The sequence below is a fragment of the Silurus meridionalis genome, chromosome 5, assembly GCF_014805685.1.
Source record: "Silurus meridionalis isolate SWU-2019-XX chromosome 5, ASM1480568v1, whole genome shotgun sequence".
NCBI classification, from domain to species: Eukaryota; Metazoa; Chordata; class Actinopteri; order Siluriformes; family Siluridae; genus Silurus; species Silurus meridionalis.
In genome coordinates, this window is record NC_060888.1 from 28,721,769 (window position 1) to 28,736,768 (window position 15,000).

The following is a 15,000-nucleotide window of genomic DNA, read 5'->3' on the forward strand; positions in this document are numbered from 1 at the left end:
GACGAGCTTCTCTGCATCGGATATGCACAACATGTTTCTTAACTTAGAAATATTTCTAAGGTGAAAGAAGGCTGTTTTGTAACCTGATTGATGTGATTTTTGAAAGACAAGTCGCTGTCTAAAATAACACCCAGGTCTTTTACCGTTGAACTAGTGGTTACAGAACATCCGTCTAAATGCAGGTTGAGATGCTGGAGCGTCTGTATACTAGTTTTTGGGCCGATGAGCAAAATCTCAGTCTTATCAGAATTTAAAAGTAGAAAGTTATGGGTCATCCAATCTCTTAGTTCCTTAACACACTCAGTTATCCGGGTTAATTGAGCTGTATCGCCTGGTTTAGATGAAATATATAGCTGAGTATCATCAGCATAACAATGGAAGCTAATTCCATGCCTTCTAATAATATTTCCTAACGGAAGCATGTATATTGTGAAGAGCAGGGTCCTAGAACTGAACCTTGCAGCACGCCATAATTTACTTGCATTAGCCTGGATAGCTCTCCATTTAAATCTACGAAATGGTAACGATCGGACAGGTAGGATTTAAACCAGCTTAATGCCTGTCCCTGAATGCCGATGTAATTTTGTAAGCGATCTAGGAGGAGATCATGGTCTATAGTGTCGAATGCAGCACTAAGATCTAGTAAAACCAACAGCGAGATGAAGCCTTGGTCTGAAGCTAAAAACAGGTCATTAGTTATTTTAACTAGAGCAGTTTCTGTGCTATGATGGGGCCTAAAACCTGACTGAAATTCTTCAAAGATATTGTTCTCTTGCAGGTAGGAACATAACTGTGCAGCGACAATCTTTTCTAAAATCTTAGACATAAATGGGAGATTTGAAATTGGTCTGTAATTTGATAACGTGTTTGGATCCAGATTAGGTTTTTAATGAGGGGCTTAATAACTGCTAACTTGAGGGATTTAGGGACGTGACCTAAAGATAGTGAGGAGTTAATAATATTTAGAAGAGGCTCACCAGTTGTATATAACACTTCCTTCAGTAATTTAGTAGGAATTGGATCTAACTGACATGTTGTCGATTTAGCTTTGGCAATAACATTATACAGCTCTTCCTGTCCTATACATGTAAAACAGTGGAGTTGTGGAGTTGAAGGTAACACTGTCTCAGGAGATGCTGTCAGAGGTTGAACTGCCACAATTGTTTTTCTAATGTTATCTATTTTTCAGTGAAGAAAATCATAAAGTCCTCACTACTAAACTGTGATGGAACACAATTTTCAGAGCCCTGATTTGTAGTTAGTTTAGCTACTGTACTGAAAAGGAACCTGGGATTGTTTTGTTGTTTTCTATAAGTTTGCTCAGGTGTTCAGCTCTAGCAGCTTTTAGCGCCTGTCTGTAGCTGAGCATACTGTCTTTATACGATTCTAAATACCTCCAATTTAGTTTTCCTCCATTTTCTCCAGATTACGTGCTGTTCTCTTGAGGGCATGTGTATGACTATTATACCAAGGTGCAGGTGCTTGTTCTCTAACCTTTTTTAACCGGATAGGGGCAACGGTGTCTAATGTGCTAGTGAGGATAAGGTCTATGTTCTTAGTTATCTCATCAAGATTATTAGTAGTTATGGGTTTAGTGAGAAATTGAGATAAATCAGGCAGGTTATTTATGAATCTGTCCTTAGTGGTTGGAACAATAGTCCTACCAGGTCGATAACGTGGTGCAACACGGCTAATCTGCTCTACCGGTAGTGTGTACAGTATGAGGTAATGGTCTGTGATGTCATCACTCTGAGGTAAAATATCTATATCAGTGACGTCTGCTCCGTGGGATATTATTAAGATCTAGTAAAACCAACAGCGAGATGAAGCCTTGGTCTGAAGCTAAAAACAGGTCATTAGTTATTTTAACTAGAGCAGTTTCTGTGCTATGATGGGGCCTAAAACCTGACTGAAATTCTTCAAAGATATTGTTCTCTTGCAGGTAGGAACATAACTGTGCAGCGACAATCTTTTCTAAAATCTTAGACATAAATGGGAGATTTGAAATTGGTCTGTAATTTGATAACGTGTTTGGATCCAGATTAGGTTTTTAATGAGGGGCTTAATAACTGCTAACTTGAGGGATTTAGGGACGTGACCTAAAGATAGTGAGGAGTTAATAATATTTAGAAGAGGCTCACCAGTTGTATATAACACTTCCTTCAGTAATTTAGTAGGAATTGGATCTAACTGACATGTTGTCGATTTAGCTTTGGCAATAACATTATACAGCTCTTCCTGTCCTATACATGTAAAACAGTGGAGTTGTGGAGTTGAAGGTAACACTGTCTCAGGAGATGCTGTCAGAGGTTGAACTGCCACAATTGTTTTTCTAATGTTATCTATTTTTCAGTGAAGAAAATCATAAAGTCCTCACTACTAAACTGTGATGGAACACAATTTTCAGAGCCCTGATTTGTAGTTAGTTTAGCTACTGTACTGAAAAGGAACCTGGGATTGTTTTGTTGTTTTCTATAAGTTTGCTCAGGTGTTCAGCTCTAGCAGCTTTTAGCGCCTGTCTGTAGCTGAGCATACTGTCTTTATCTGTGATTCTAAATACCTCCAATTTAGTTTTCCTCCATTTTCTCTCCAGATTACGTGCTGTTCTCTTGAGGGCATGTGTATGACTATTATACCAAGGTGCAGGTGCTTGTTCTCTAACCTTTTTTAACCGGATAGGGGCAACGGTGTCTAATGTGCTAGTGAGGATAAGGTCTATGTTCTTAGTTATCTCATCAAGATTAATAGTAGTTATGGGTTTAGTGAGAAATTGAGATAAATCAGGCAGGTTATTTATGAATCTGTCCTTAGTGGTTGGAACAATAGTCCTACCAGGTCGATAACGTGGTGCAACACGGCTAATCTGCTCTACCGGTAGTGTGTACAGTATGAGGTAATGGTCTGTGATGTCATCACTCTGAGGTAAAATATCTATATCAGTGACGTCTGCTCCGTGGGATATTATTAAGTCTAGTGTGTGGTTAAAGCGATGAGTTGGTCTGGTGACGTTTTGTTTAACCCCAAAAGAGTTTAATAAGTCAACAAATGATAATCCTAGAGCATCGTTTACATCATCTACATGAATATTAAAATCTCCTACAAGCAGCACTTTATCAAAATCGATCAAGAGATCTGATAGAAAACAAGCAAACTCTTGAAGAAAATCAGCGTATGGTCCTGGGGGTCTGTACACGGTGACCAGAGTGAGTTTTCTATGTAAGTCTGAAAGTACAACTTTAAGAACGAGCACTTCAAATGATTTAAAGCTGAATCCTAACATCTGACTAACATTAAGAGAAGCAGTATAAATGGTTCCTACACCCCCCCCACGACCAGTCTGACGGTGCTCATGCTTATAAACATATCCTGACGGTGTCGACTCGTTTAGACCCATATAATCACCTGGTTTAATCCAGGTCTCAGTGAGACAGAGTGCATCGAGATTATTCTCTGTGATCATCTCATTTATAATCAGTGCTTTGGGTGCAAGTGATCTAATGTTTAAAAGACCAAACTTTAAAACTTTTTGGTGTTTGTTTATCTGGCATTTTTCAGTTTTAACTTCAATGAGATTGTTTCTGGATCTTGTGTATTTACTTCTTGGTTTTGCTACACGAGGAATAGATACAGTTTCTATAAACTGGGCTGTGTGTGAACTTGTAACTATTTGGTTTGTTGTATAAATGTTCTCATTGTCAAAGATTTCCTGATGTCTTACCAGTCAGATGGTGTGAAGTATCCTGGAGTTGTTATCTGATAGCACTGCTGCTCCAACTCTGCTGGGGTGCAGGCCATCAGGGCGGAAGAACCTCGGACGCTCCCAGAAACAGTTCCAGTTATTAACAAATACCGTATTGAACTCAAGCGAAGTGAACACGCACATAAAAACCCACAGTCTGTGTTTTCTACCCTGAAACACGTGAAATCAAAGCATCGATCTGTTCTGACTGACACACGTGTGAAAGAATTGCTTCGAGTGGCAACAACTGAATACGAGGCAGATTTGAAGAGGATTGTTCAAGGCAAGGAATGCCAAAAGTCCCACTAAGTAACATGCAGAGTAAAAGAAAAACGCTATTGTAAATTATTATATTTTTGTTTGTGGACTTGGTTGAACTGAGAGTTTGTGTGTGAGAGTGTGTGTGTGTGTGTGTGAGACAGTGCAGTGTTTATTTTTGAAAATTACTGTCCTGTGGTCTTAGAACTGTAGGAGTCAATTTCTGTCATTATGTTGGTGTGTGACATTTACAATAAACCTGGCTGAGCAGAGGTGTCTGTGTGTGTGTGTGTGTGTGTGTGTGTGTGTGTGTGTGTGTGTGTAAGAGGAAAGGATGGGTGATGTTCATGTGTGCCCATGTGTATGATGTGGCTCTTTGCGGTAACACAGTAAAAAATGTGTCTCTTGGTCTCTGACTGGTTGGCCACCCCTGGTCTAAAATATGGAGGAGAACCATTCAGAGTTCCTCAAAGTTCAATGAGAATAATGTGCTTTATTTCAAAAATGTTTCATCTCTGTTCATTTATCTGCAGATCTTCTGGAGGAGGAACGCTTAGCGAGCGCACACCAGGCTGAAGCCTTCACCCGACAAATCCAGTGTCTACAGGGTAACAAACCTGTCTGCATATCTGTCTGTATTTCTGTTTCTCTGTCTGTCTCTAATTCTGTCCATCTGAATGTCTGAATGTCTTTGTCTCTTATTAGCTGTGATTGGATGATAAATTACATAAAGGAATGACAATAATGAATAAAATAATGGTAAATAAAATGAATTGATGTATAATAGAGAATATAATTTAGTATTTATATACAGTATCTCACAAAAGTAAGTGCACCCCAAAACTGTGTCCAAAGTGTGAATATTGTGTGTTGCACCATTGTTATGTAGCACTGATTTAATCCTCCTGGTTATGGAATTAATCAGTGCTGCACAGGTTGTTGCTGGGATCCTCTTCCACTTATAATAACATCACTGAGCTGCTGAATGTCAGACACGTGGCGCTTCTCCACCTTCTGCTTGAGGATTCCCTCAGGTGCTCAATAGGGTTCAGGTCTGGAGACATACTTGGCCACTCCATCACCTTCACCTTCAGCTTCCTCAGCAAGGAAGTTGTCATCTTTGTGGTGTGTTTGGGGTCGTTATTATGTTGGAAAACTGTCGTTCGGCTCAGTTTCTGAAAGTAAGAGTATCATGTTCAAAATCTCACGGTACATGTTGGAATCCATGTTTTCCTCAGTGAACCGCAGCTCCCCAGTACCAGGAGCACTCATGTAGCCCCAGAACATGATGCTGCCACCACCATGCTTAACTATAGGCAAGACATATTTTTCTGGGTTCTTCTCACCAGGGTGTCACCACACATGCTGGACACCATCTGAGCCAAACACGTTTATCTTTGTCTCATCAGACCACAGCACATGGTTCCAGTAAGTACTTTTAAGTACTTCTATTAGTTTCTAGAATAGCAAAGTCCACTAAAGGTGGTAGAACATTCTCACATTTAGCTCCTAAACTCTGGAACAGTCTTCCTGACGGTGTTCAGGGCTCAGACACACTCTCCCAGTTTAAGTGCAGATTAAAGACGTATGTTTTTAGCGAGTTCTTACACATAACACACATCACATCATAACCTTGTGCTCCAGAACATCTGATCACATCACATTATCAACTTGTGCTGTTAATATCATGAACAGCAGCTACGCTAATTCTTCTCCACTGCTTCTCTTTCTCTCCCCATCCCGAGGCGTCCTGAGGTTGCTCCAGCCCCAGTCACGTCCCACCTCATGAAGATTATGGACCTTTAAAGAAGTAGATGCCCACAAACATCCCGAACCTTTGAGAGATGTACCAGTGCCAATGGCATGGAGAAGCTGGTGTTGGATCTGTGATGATCTCAGATGTTGAGCTACTTTATGAGTTGCTCAGTAGCTCCCAGTTTTATAACCATAATGACTGTAAAAGACTGTAGAAAGATCATCACTCATAATCACACACTCCAGTGCTCATGTTCTCACTCTCCAGTGTTCTGTAGTGTTTAAAGACTATAATCACACTCTTGATGTCACCCAGATGAGAATGAGGTTCTGCTTTTGAGTCTGGTTCCTCTCAAGGTTTCTTCCTCATAACATCTAAGGGAGTTTTTCCTTCACCACAGTCTCCATGGTGTTCATCAGGGATAAACACACACCATTCACCTTCACTGTTACATTCTGTAAAGCTGCTTTGAAACAATGTCTGTTGTGAAAAGTACAATAAAAATAAACCTGACTTGCGTGTGCGAGTGTAAAGGACTGTGAGTGTAGAGGAGTGTGCGAGTGTAGAGGAGGTGAGTGTAGAGGAGTGTGAGTGTAGAGGAGTGTGCGAGTGTATCAAACTGTGAGTGTAGAGGAGTGTGCGAGTGTATCGAATTGTGAGTGTAGAGGAGTGTGAGTGTGAGGAGTGTGAGTGTAGAGGAGTGTGCGAGTGTAGAGGAGTGTGTGAGTGTAGAGGAGTGTGCGAGTGTATCAAACTGTGAGTGTAGAGGAGTGTGTGAGTGTAGAGGGTGTGCGAGTGTATCGAACTGTGAGTGTAAAGGGGTGTGCGAGTGTAGAGGTGTGTGAGTGTAGAGGTGTGAGAGTGTAGATTGTGAGTGTAGAGGTGTGTGAGTGTAGAGGAGTGTGAGTGTAGAGGGTGTGCGAGTGTAGAGGAGTGTGAGTGTAGAGGTGTGCGAGTGTGAGGAGTATGAGTGTAGAGGAGTATGCGAGGGTAGAGGTGTGCGAGGTGTAGAGGAGTGTGAGTGTAGAGGGTGTGCGAGGTGTAGAGGAGTGTGAGTGTGAGAGGTGTGTGAGTGTAGAGGTGTGCAGTGTATCGAACTGTGAGTGTAGAGGTGTGTGAGTGTAGAGGGTGTGCGAGTGTGAGGAGTGTGAGTGTAGAGGTGTGCGAGTGTGAGGAGTGTGCGAGTGTAGCGGACTGTGAGTGTAGAGGTGTGTGAGTGTAGAGGAGTGTGCGAGTGTGGCGGACTGTGAGTGTAGAGGAGTGTGAGTGTAGAGGAGTGTGCGGGTGTAGAGTGTGAGTGTAGAGGAGTGTGTGAGTGTAGAGGAGTGTGAGTGTAGAGGAGTGTACGAGTGTAGAGCAGTGTGAGTGTAGAGGAGTGTGCGAGTGTAGAGGAGTATGAGTGTAGAGTAGTGTGCGAGTGTAGAGGAGTGTGCGAGTGTAGAGGAGTGTGAGTGTAGAGGTGTGAGTGTAGAGGAGTGCAGTGTATCGAACTGTGAGTGTAGAGGAGTGTGCAAGTGTGGCGGACTGTGAGTGGAGAGGAGTGTGCGAGTGTGAGGAGTGTAGAGGAGTGTGCGAGTGTAGCAGACTGTGAGTGTAGAGGAGTGTGCGAGTGTATTGAACTGTGAGTGTAGAGGAGTGTGCGAGTGTAGAGGTGTGAGTGTGAGTGTGAGGAGTGTGAGTGTAGAGGAGTGTGCGAGTGTATCGAACTGTGAGTGTAGAGGAGTGTGTGAGTGTAGAGGAGTGTGCTGGTGTAGCGGACTGTGAGTGTAGAGGAGTGTGTGAGTATAGAGGGTGTGCGAGTGTAGCGGACTGTGAGTGTGTGTGTGTAGAGGAGTGTGTGTGTGAGTGTAGAGGAGTGTGTGAGTGTAGAGGTGTGAGTGTAGAGGAGGTGCGAGTGTAGAGGAGTGTGGAGTGTAGAGGAGTGTACGAGTGTAGAGCAGTGTAAGTGTAGAGGAGTGTGCGAGTGTAGAGGAGTATGAGTGTAGAGGAGTGTGTGTGTGTGAGTGAGTGTGTGTGAGTGTAGAGGAGTGTGGAGTGTAGAGGAGTGTGAGTGTAGAGTGTGAGTGTAGAGGAGGTGCGAGTGTAGCGGACTGTGAGTGTAGAGGAGTGTGCAAGTGTAGCGGACTGTGAGTGTAGAGGAGTGTGCGAGTGTAGAGGAGTGTAGAGGAGTGTGGAGTGTAGAGGAGTGTGAGTGTAGAGGGTGTGCGAGTGTATTGAACTGTGAGTGTGAGGAGTGTGCGAGTGTAGAGGAGTGTGCGAGTGTAGCGGACTGTGAGTGTAGAGGAGTGTGCGAGTGTAGCGGACTGTGAGTGTAGAGGAGTGTGCGAGTGTAGCGGACTGTGAGTGTAGAGGTGTGAGTGTAGAGGAGTGTAGAGGAGTGTGAGTGTGAGGAGTGTGCGAGTGTGAGGAGTGTGCGAGTGTAGAGGACTGTGAGTGTAGAGGTGTGCAGTGTAGCGGACTGTGAGTGTAGAGGAGTGTGCGAGTGTAGCTAGTCCACTCATGCTTTAGAAGTGTTACTGAGATGGATGCTCCTTCCAAGTTCTTCTTCAGTTTAGAACAAAAGAATAGACAGAAAAGATTTATGAAATTCGCCAGCAGACAGTCAGCTTCTATTCAAAGCTGTATAGCAGTGAGAGGTCAAGGGCACAGGAAGTGAAGGAGAGCTTCCTCAAAGACCTGCCTATGCTTCCATAGTCAGTGCCCAGAAAGATGGACAGGGAGCTGATACTGGCTGAGCTTCAGGAGGACTGGAGAACGGGACAGGAGCCTTGTGGACTTTTTCAAGGCATTCTGGAAAACCATAGGGCAGGATGTGCTGGGAATCCTACAGGACAGTGTGAGAGGAGGGAGAGCTGACCCACCTGAAGAACTGGTGTCACTACTGTGCACAGACTGCAAGCTGCTGTCAAAAGCATTAGCATCGAGACTGATGAAGGTGATGAAGCAGATCATTCACCAGGACAAGACGTACTGTGTGCCTGACAGGTCGATATTCGATAACGTATACTTAATTTGTGACATATTGGATGTCTCATGATGTATTGAGCTTTTAATAATGAACATTGTCTCAGAGCAGCTTTACACAGATAATGTGGTGATAAAAATGAAGATGTTCTTTATAAGTGTAAGTTTGTCCCTATATACTTTGTGTGTGTGAGTGACTGTGAGTGTGTGTGTGTGTGTGTGTGTGTGTTGTGTGTGTGTGTGTGTGTGTGTGTGTGTGTGTGTGTGTGTGTATGTGTGTGTGTGTGTGAGTGAGTGTGTGTGTGTGTGTATGTGTGTGTGTGTGTGTGTGTGTGTGTGTGTGTGTATGTGTGTGTGTGTGTATGTGTGTGTGTGTGTATGTGTGTGTATGTGTGTGTGTGTGTGTGTGTGTGTGTGTGTGTGTGTATGTGTGTGTGTGTATGTGTGTGTGTGTATGTGTGTGTGTGTGTGTGTGTGTGTGTGTGTGTGTGTGTGTGTGTGTGTGTGTGTGTGTGTGAGTGAGTGGCGTGGCGTTAAAGCATGGCTATGGCAGATAAGAAATGTCCCCACTGTGGGATGAATAAAGGTATATCTTATCTTATCTTATCTTATCTTATCTTATCTTATCTTATCTTATCTTATCTTATCTTATCTTATCTTATCTTATCGGAACGCGAAGTTGTGTGAGAGTTTGACTTGCCGGCACGGTGTGCATGTGGTCTGTCCGGCGAGTGTCGAGGAATGTTGTTTAGCAGTCGGTAACGTGGTGGGGCATGAGAACATTGTCTCTGCCTCCAGAATGAACAGTGCAATTGTGTTTTTTCTGAATCATGTTGATAAGTAAGAAAATTAACTAAGATTGTAATACTGGTGAATAATGAGACAATATTGGTTTCTCCCCTCAGTTCCCCAGCGAAGAAGATCGTGTAGTCTAATGTCCCTTCTTTTATCTCGGACGATGTTATTGGTAAAGAGCTGTCTCTTGGTGTCATTTAGAAGAATGGTCTTTATGATTCTTAAGGAAGGTACATATTGAGGGCTTTGAACCCACTGTAATTCGCAAGCAGACAATAAGCTTCTACTCGAAGATGTACAGTAGTGAGTGGTCAAAGGCACAAGTGGTGAAGGCCAGCTTCCTCATGGACCTGCCAAAACTCTCTGAGCAAGTAGACAGAGAGTGGGACAGGGAGTTGTTGCTGGAGGAACTCCATGAGGCTCTCCAGAGGATGGAAAATGGACAGGTGTCAGGCAGCTCAATGGGAGCTGCAGGAGGGCCATTCTGACCCTGCTGCTGAAAAAGGGAGAGCTGACCCACCTGAAGAACTGGCACCCGGTGTCACTACTGTTCACTGACTGCAAGCTGCTGTCAAAAGCATTAGCATCGAGACTGATGAAGGTGATAGAGCAGATCATTCACCAAGACAAGACGTACTGTGTGCCTGATAGGTCCATATTTGATAACGTGCATTTAATTTGTGACATTTTGGACATCTCCAGGCTATTAGGCTGAAAAACTGGTCTGATTTTCCTAGACCAGATTAAAGGCTTTTGACTGGGTTGAGAATAAATACTTGTGGAAGGTGCTGGAAGCCTATGGGTTCAACCCTGGTTTCAGAGCTATGATCAGGGTGCTGTAAAGTGAAATTGTGAGTGTACTGAAGGTTAACGGTGGTTTATGTGCTCCTTTTAGAGTGTACAGAGGAATCAGGCAATGGCTCTCTGGTGATTGAACCTCTTAAACAAATTAAGGACTCATCTCTCTGGTTTTAATATTCCACATGTTAAAGCCTCCATATGCTTGTCAGCTTACGCAGATGACTTGGTGGTCATGATAAACACACAAGAAGATGCAAAGTTTTTAACTGATATTTTAAAAGACTTTCAGGTTTTATCTTCTGCCAAAGTCAACTGGGGTAAAAGTAAAGTCTCTATTCTCTATTTGCCGAAAAAGGAAGAAGGGCACAGGCTGGTCCAACTTCCACCTCCAGTTCATCCAGAGGCTCCTCACTGGACCCAGAGACTTAGTATGGAGAGCAGCAGCCAGTGGACTATTACGCACAGTTGAAGGACTGGGGCTGGACAGAACCTTGTTTTTAATGGACACAAAAATGCTGGACGTTTCTGGATTACCAATGTTTTACTGTGGACTTTTTTAAATCTGGAACGTTTTTGAAAAACAAAACAAAGGCTGTCGAACACTACACTGGTTGCTGGTGGAGCCTTTGGTGTACAGCAGACGACTGGACATCTCCAGTGTAACCATTCCTACACTCTAATCTCCTTGGGCATCATGACACTCCGGGAGCTTGTGAACATCACAGGGTCAGACTTGTTGAGGGCAGAGGACCTGGCAGCGCGTATGAGACTGAGGTCCCTGTGTGTTGTCAATCAGCTGCTACACCGCTGGAGATCTGCACTAACATCAGAGGAGCAGGTTCAGCTGATGGACTATCAACACACTGAGGCTGGTCCTGCAGAGGATGAACTCTTTCCCCAGCTGAGCATTGCTCCTGACCTCGACGGGTGTGAACGCCCCCTCCTGGAGTGCAGGGGTAAAGGGGAGATAGACTTTGGGTCAGTGTCTGGGAAGCTGCTCTACAGAACGTGTGTTAAGGTTCTGAATAAGAAAAGGCTGAGTGGGAGGGTGGACCCCCATGGAGAAGTGTTCAGGGTTTTACTGCTGATATTAAACCAGAGTGGAGACACTGTACAAACCACCGTAACCAAAAAGAGCTGCGATCTCCAGGGGAGGATTTTACATGGTATTATCTCTGTGAACTCTTTTATTTCTGTTTTAAACCCTGATGTTACACCTGACTGTCCTTTTTGTTCACAGAGAGAAACAGTTTTCATGCTTTTGTTCACTGCTTCAGGTTGCAGTCACTGTTTGTGTTTTTACAGAGGTCTTTTTTAAGGTCTTTTTATGTTGATTTTACTGTTCAGTGTTTTATTTTTGGTTTTAAATACGTTAGGAAACACAGGTTCAGATGCCAACTGGTTAATCTTATCCTCGGTCAGGTGAAGATGGAGATATACCTGAGCCGGGGAAACCAGATCACACAGAACACTGACTGTGAGAACACAAGAATGTTAAAAAGGCTGATCAAATCAAGAGTTTAATAGATTGTAATTTGTACAGAAGTATGAATGATGTGGAAGTGTTTAAATGTGTGTGGTGTTGGAGAATGATTTGTGCTCTGTTACAGAAGGAGAATAAACTTTACACCAGAACTGAACTCATTACTCATGTTTTACTCAAATATATAACCATCTTTATACATATTTATTTACTTATTTATTAATTTATTAAGTCACCCTGATTTTTGATGATGTGACTTGTGTTACTCTCTCTCTCTGTCTCCTTATCTCCCTCTCTCTCGCTCTGTCTCCTTCTCTCCCTCCCTCCTCTCTCTCTCTCTCTCTCTCTCTCTCTCTCTCTCTCCCTATGTCTCCTTCTCTCCCTCCCTCTCCCTTTCTCTTTTCAGCCCAGCTGTTTTCAGTGCAGCAGGAAATGGAGGGAGTGGAGCAGCAGAAGGTGGAGCTGCAGGAGGAGGTGCTGACGCTCCAGCAGGCCACAGAGGAGTACGAGCTCGAGACGGTCACACTGAGAGCTGAGATCGCCATGAAGAGTCAGAGGAGAGAGGAGGAGAGGAGGAGAGAGGGTGAGGAAGAGCCTGCCCTGCCACGCCCTGCCCTGCCCCGCCCCACCATGCTCTGCCCTGCCCCCACCTTGTCCCACCCCACACTGTCTTGTCCTTATTGATTTAGAAGTGTAGTTGAGTTCCAGACCTGATCTACATTGATGCCACTGACACTCACCGGTTCTGATCACCAGCCAGGTGTCAGTGCTGAGTGTTTCCAGGGCTGTAGATAAAACCAGACTGATGAAGGTCTTATGAACAACTGAGTGTTCTAAAGGATCATTTATCCAGGAGAAATCTCCAGACAGAGCATTGCTGTTTATTTTGTCTGGTGAAGAGCATGCGTTCCTCACACACTTCTGTGTGCACTGATATCACCGTGAAATAAACACTCACTGTTGAATTCATCTCCAAAGCCGACCTAATGCTTAACGTCCTGCAGCTAGAAATATAAATCATCACGCTTTTAATAAGAGGCGGAAGCCACTGGCATTACGTATGTGTGTGTGTGTGTGTGTGTGTGTGTGTATGAGCAAGCGTGTTGGGGTGGGGGGAGTTAAGATGCCGAGAGTGTGATGTCAGTGTATTAATGAGAACACGACATCAGACACTGAGGAACCTGAAGAACCTTCATAGCTCGATTTCCCTTTCCAGTGTGTTCTGATTTCTGTTTGGCTGAAAAACTTTTGGTTTGTTGGATTGTAGTTACACAAAGCTCCAGTATTTGGTCCTGCAGTGAAGATCAGATGAAGAGTGGAGTGTGTCTCAACAGCTGAAGTCTTTGGTATTCCTGTATTTACTGTAGCACTCATCAGGAGTCCTTTTTTGGTTAAAGGTCAAACAGTTTCCTAATAAACACATAAACACAGTGTGCTGCTAAACAGGATCAGACTTTAGATCATGACTCACTAAACTTCAGCTTCACACACTACAGCACCTGATCTCACTGATGAGTGAAGACACACTGCTGCTTTTCTTTCAGTGGTGAATCGTCTGGATATTAAAATAAATGTTAGTATCCATCAGTAACTCACTAGTAATCTGGGTCTTATTATAAACACCTAAGCATAAATCTATCACACACACACACTCACACACACACTCACACACACACACACACACACCTTTTCTTCTTGAATACAAAATGTTCTCGTCATCGCATCGTCTGATTTATAATTTGATTGGCCGATGTGTTCCTGATCAGAATGTAATGATCGTGTAATTAATTCAGTCAATAAAATCCAATCTGTTTATCTTTTTTATCTGCAAGGTTGCCAGGTTTATCATTTTTATTACGAAATTAGGCTTTTTTTGGATTTTGATGATTTGATTATTATGAGCTGGTTTATTAATAAACCATGGTTTCTGGGATCTTGGGAAATGTAATCAGGGTCAGGAGCATTTAAAGATGATGATAACAAGATAATAAAAATGAATTCTTACACAATGGTGGCTGGTCTGGAGATAGTTTCAGGTGTTTTCAGGCTGGAGGTTTTGCTGAGATATGGTAATTATGTTTACACTGATTCTGTGAACACTGATTTGTTAACTCAGCGGTGAGGTTCCTCCAGGAGTGTGCCGATTATTTCAGGCAGAAGGAGTAAGTACACCAGCTGTGCAGATTTTCTTCTATTCCTGTATAGCAGAGTGAAGGAGATGGAGTGCATGCAGCATGCGACTGTTTGTCCAGTGTGGCTTGCAGACACAGATGTATTTATAGTCATATAAATTGCAGCTGAATTTCGCAGTGGATCTCCTGAAGTGGTCTGACTGATGGATGATGGAATCTGTTCATGTAAATCATTTAAAGACCTGTGTGATTTATTAGGTGACGTGGAACAGCTGAAGGAGGAGTTTTCCCATCTGAAGTCAGAGTGTGAGATGCTGAAGAATACCAACAGGAAACTGACAGAAAAGCTTCACATGCTGCAGAGGACTGGGTAAAAATACACACTAATGCACACTCACCAGATTAAGTTGAACTGTTCTCTGTGTTATAGTGACCTTTTTTTAGCAGCTCAGGTGGTGTGGAATGTGGAGAGAAGAAGACTGTGATTGGGGGATCAAGTTCTCCTTCAGGTTTGGTGGATGCTTGTGTTCAGAAGAACATTTCATTTGATGGAAAGCCTCTCACACCTACCAGTTTGAGCTCAGGGTTCTCAGAGACTCTCTCCCTTAGAGACCAACTCAAACAAGCTGAGGAGAGAGCAGAACAACTACAGAGGCAGGTTGGTTGGGGTGTATAGGCTGGGGCAGGTGGGTTGGGGTGAATAGGCTGGGGAGGTGGGATGGGGTGGATAGGCTGGGGCAGGTGGGTTGGGGTGGATAGGCTGGGGTAGATAGCCTGGGGCAGGTGGGCTGGGGTGGATAGGCTGGGGTAGATAGGCTGGGAAGGTGGGCTGGGGTGGATAGGCTGGGGTAAGTGGGTTGGGGTGGATAGGCTGGGGCAGGTGGGCTGGGAAGGTGGGCTGGGGCAGGTGGGTTGGGGTGGATAGGCTGGGGTAGATAGGCTGGGGTGGATAGTCTGGGGTAGATAGGCTGGGGCAGGTGGGTTGGGGTAGATAGGCTGGGGCAGGAGGTTGGAGTGGATAGGCTGGGGCAGGTGGGTTGGGAAGGTGGGCTGGGGTGGATAGGCTGGGGCA

General features: G+C 44.0%; 1 protein-coding gene across 7 annotated transcripts in view; it reads left to right on the plus strand.

Annotated features, from left to right (window-relative positions):
• The window catches only part of LOC124386103 (coiled-coil domain-containing protein 136-like), a 31,411-nt gene that overhangs the window by 13,169 nt on the left and 3,242 nt on the right, over window positions 1-15,000 (plus strand). For 6 of the 7 annotated variants that reach the window (XR_006925846.1, XM_046849744.1, XM_046849748.1 and 3 more), the window contains 4 exons: window positions 4,531-4,605; window positions 12,203-12,379; window positions 14,187-14,298; window positions 14,373-14,586. Coding sequence is in view for 6 of the 7 variants with exons in the window: in XM_046849744.1 (XP_046705700.1) it covers window positions 4,531-4,605; window positions 12,203-12,379; window positions 14,187-14,298; window positions 14,373-14,586 (578 nt within the window). In the remaining variant the exon portion in view is untranslated. The remainder of the gene's footprint in view (window positions 1-4,530; window positions 4,606-12,202; window positions 12,380-14,186; window positions 14,299-14,372; window positions 14,587-15,000) is intronic. The other variant, XM_046849743.1, reaches the window with a different exon arrangement.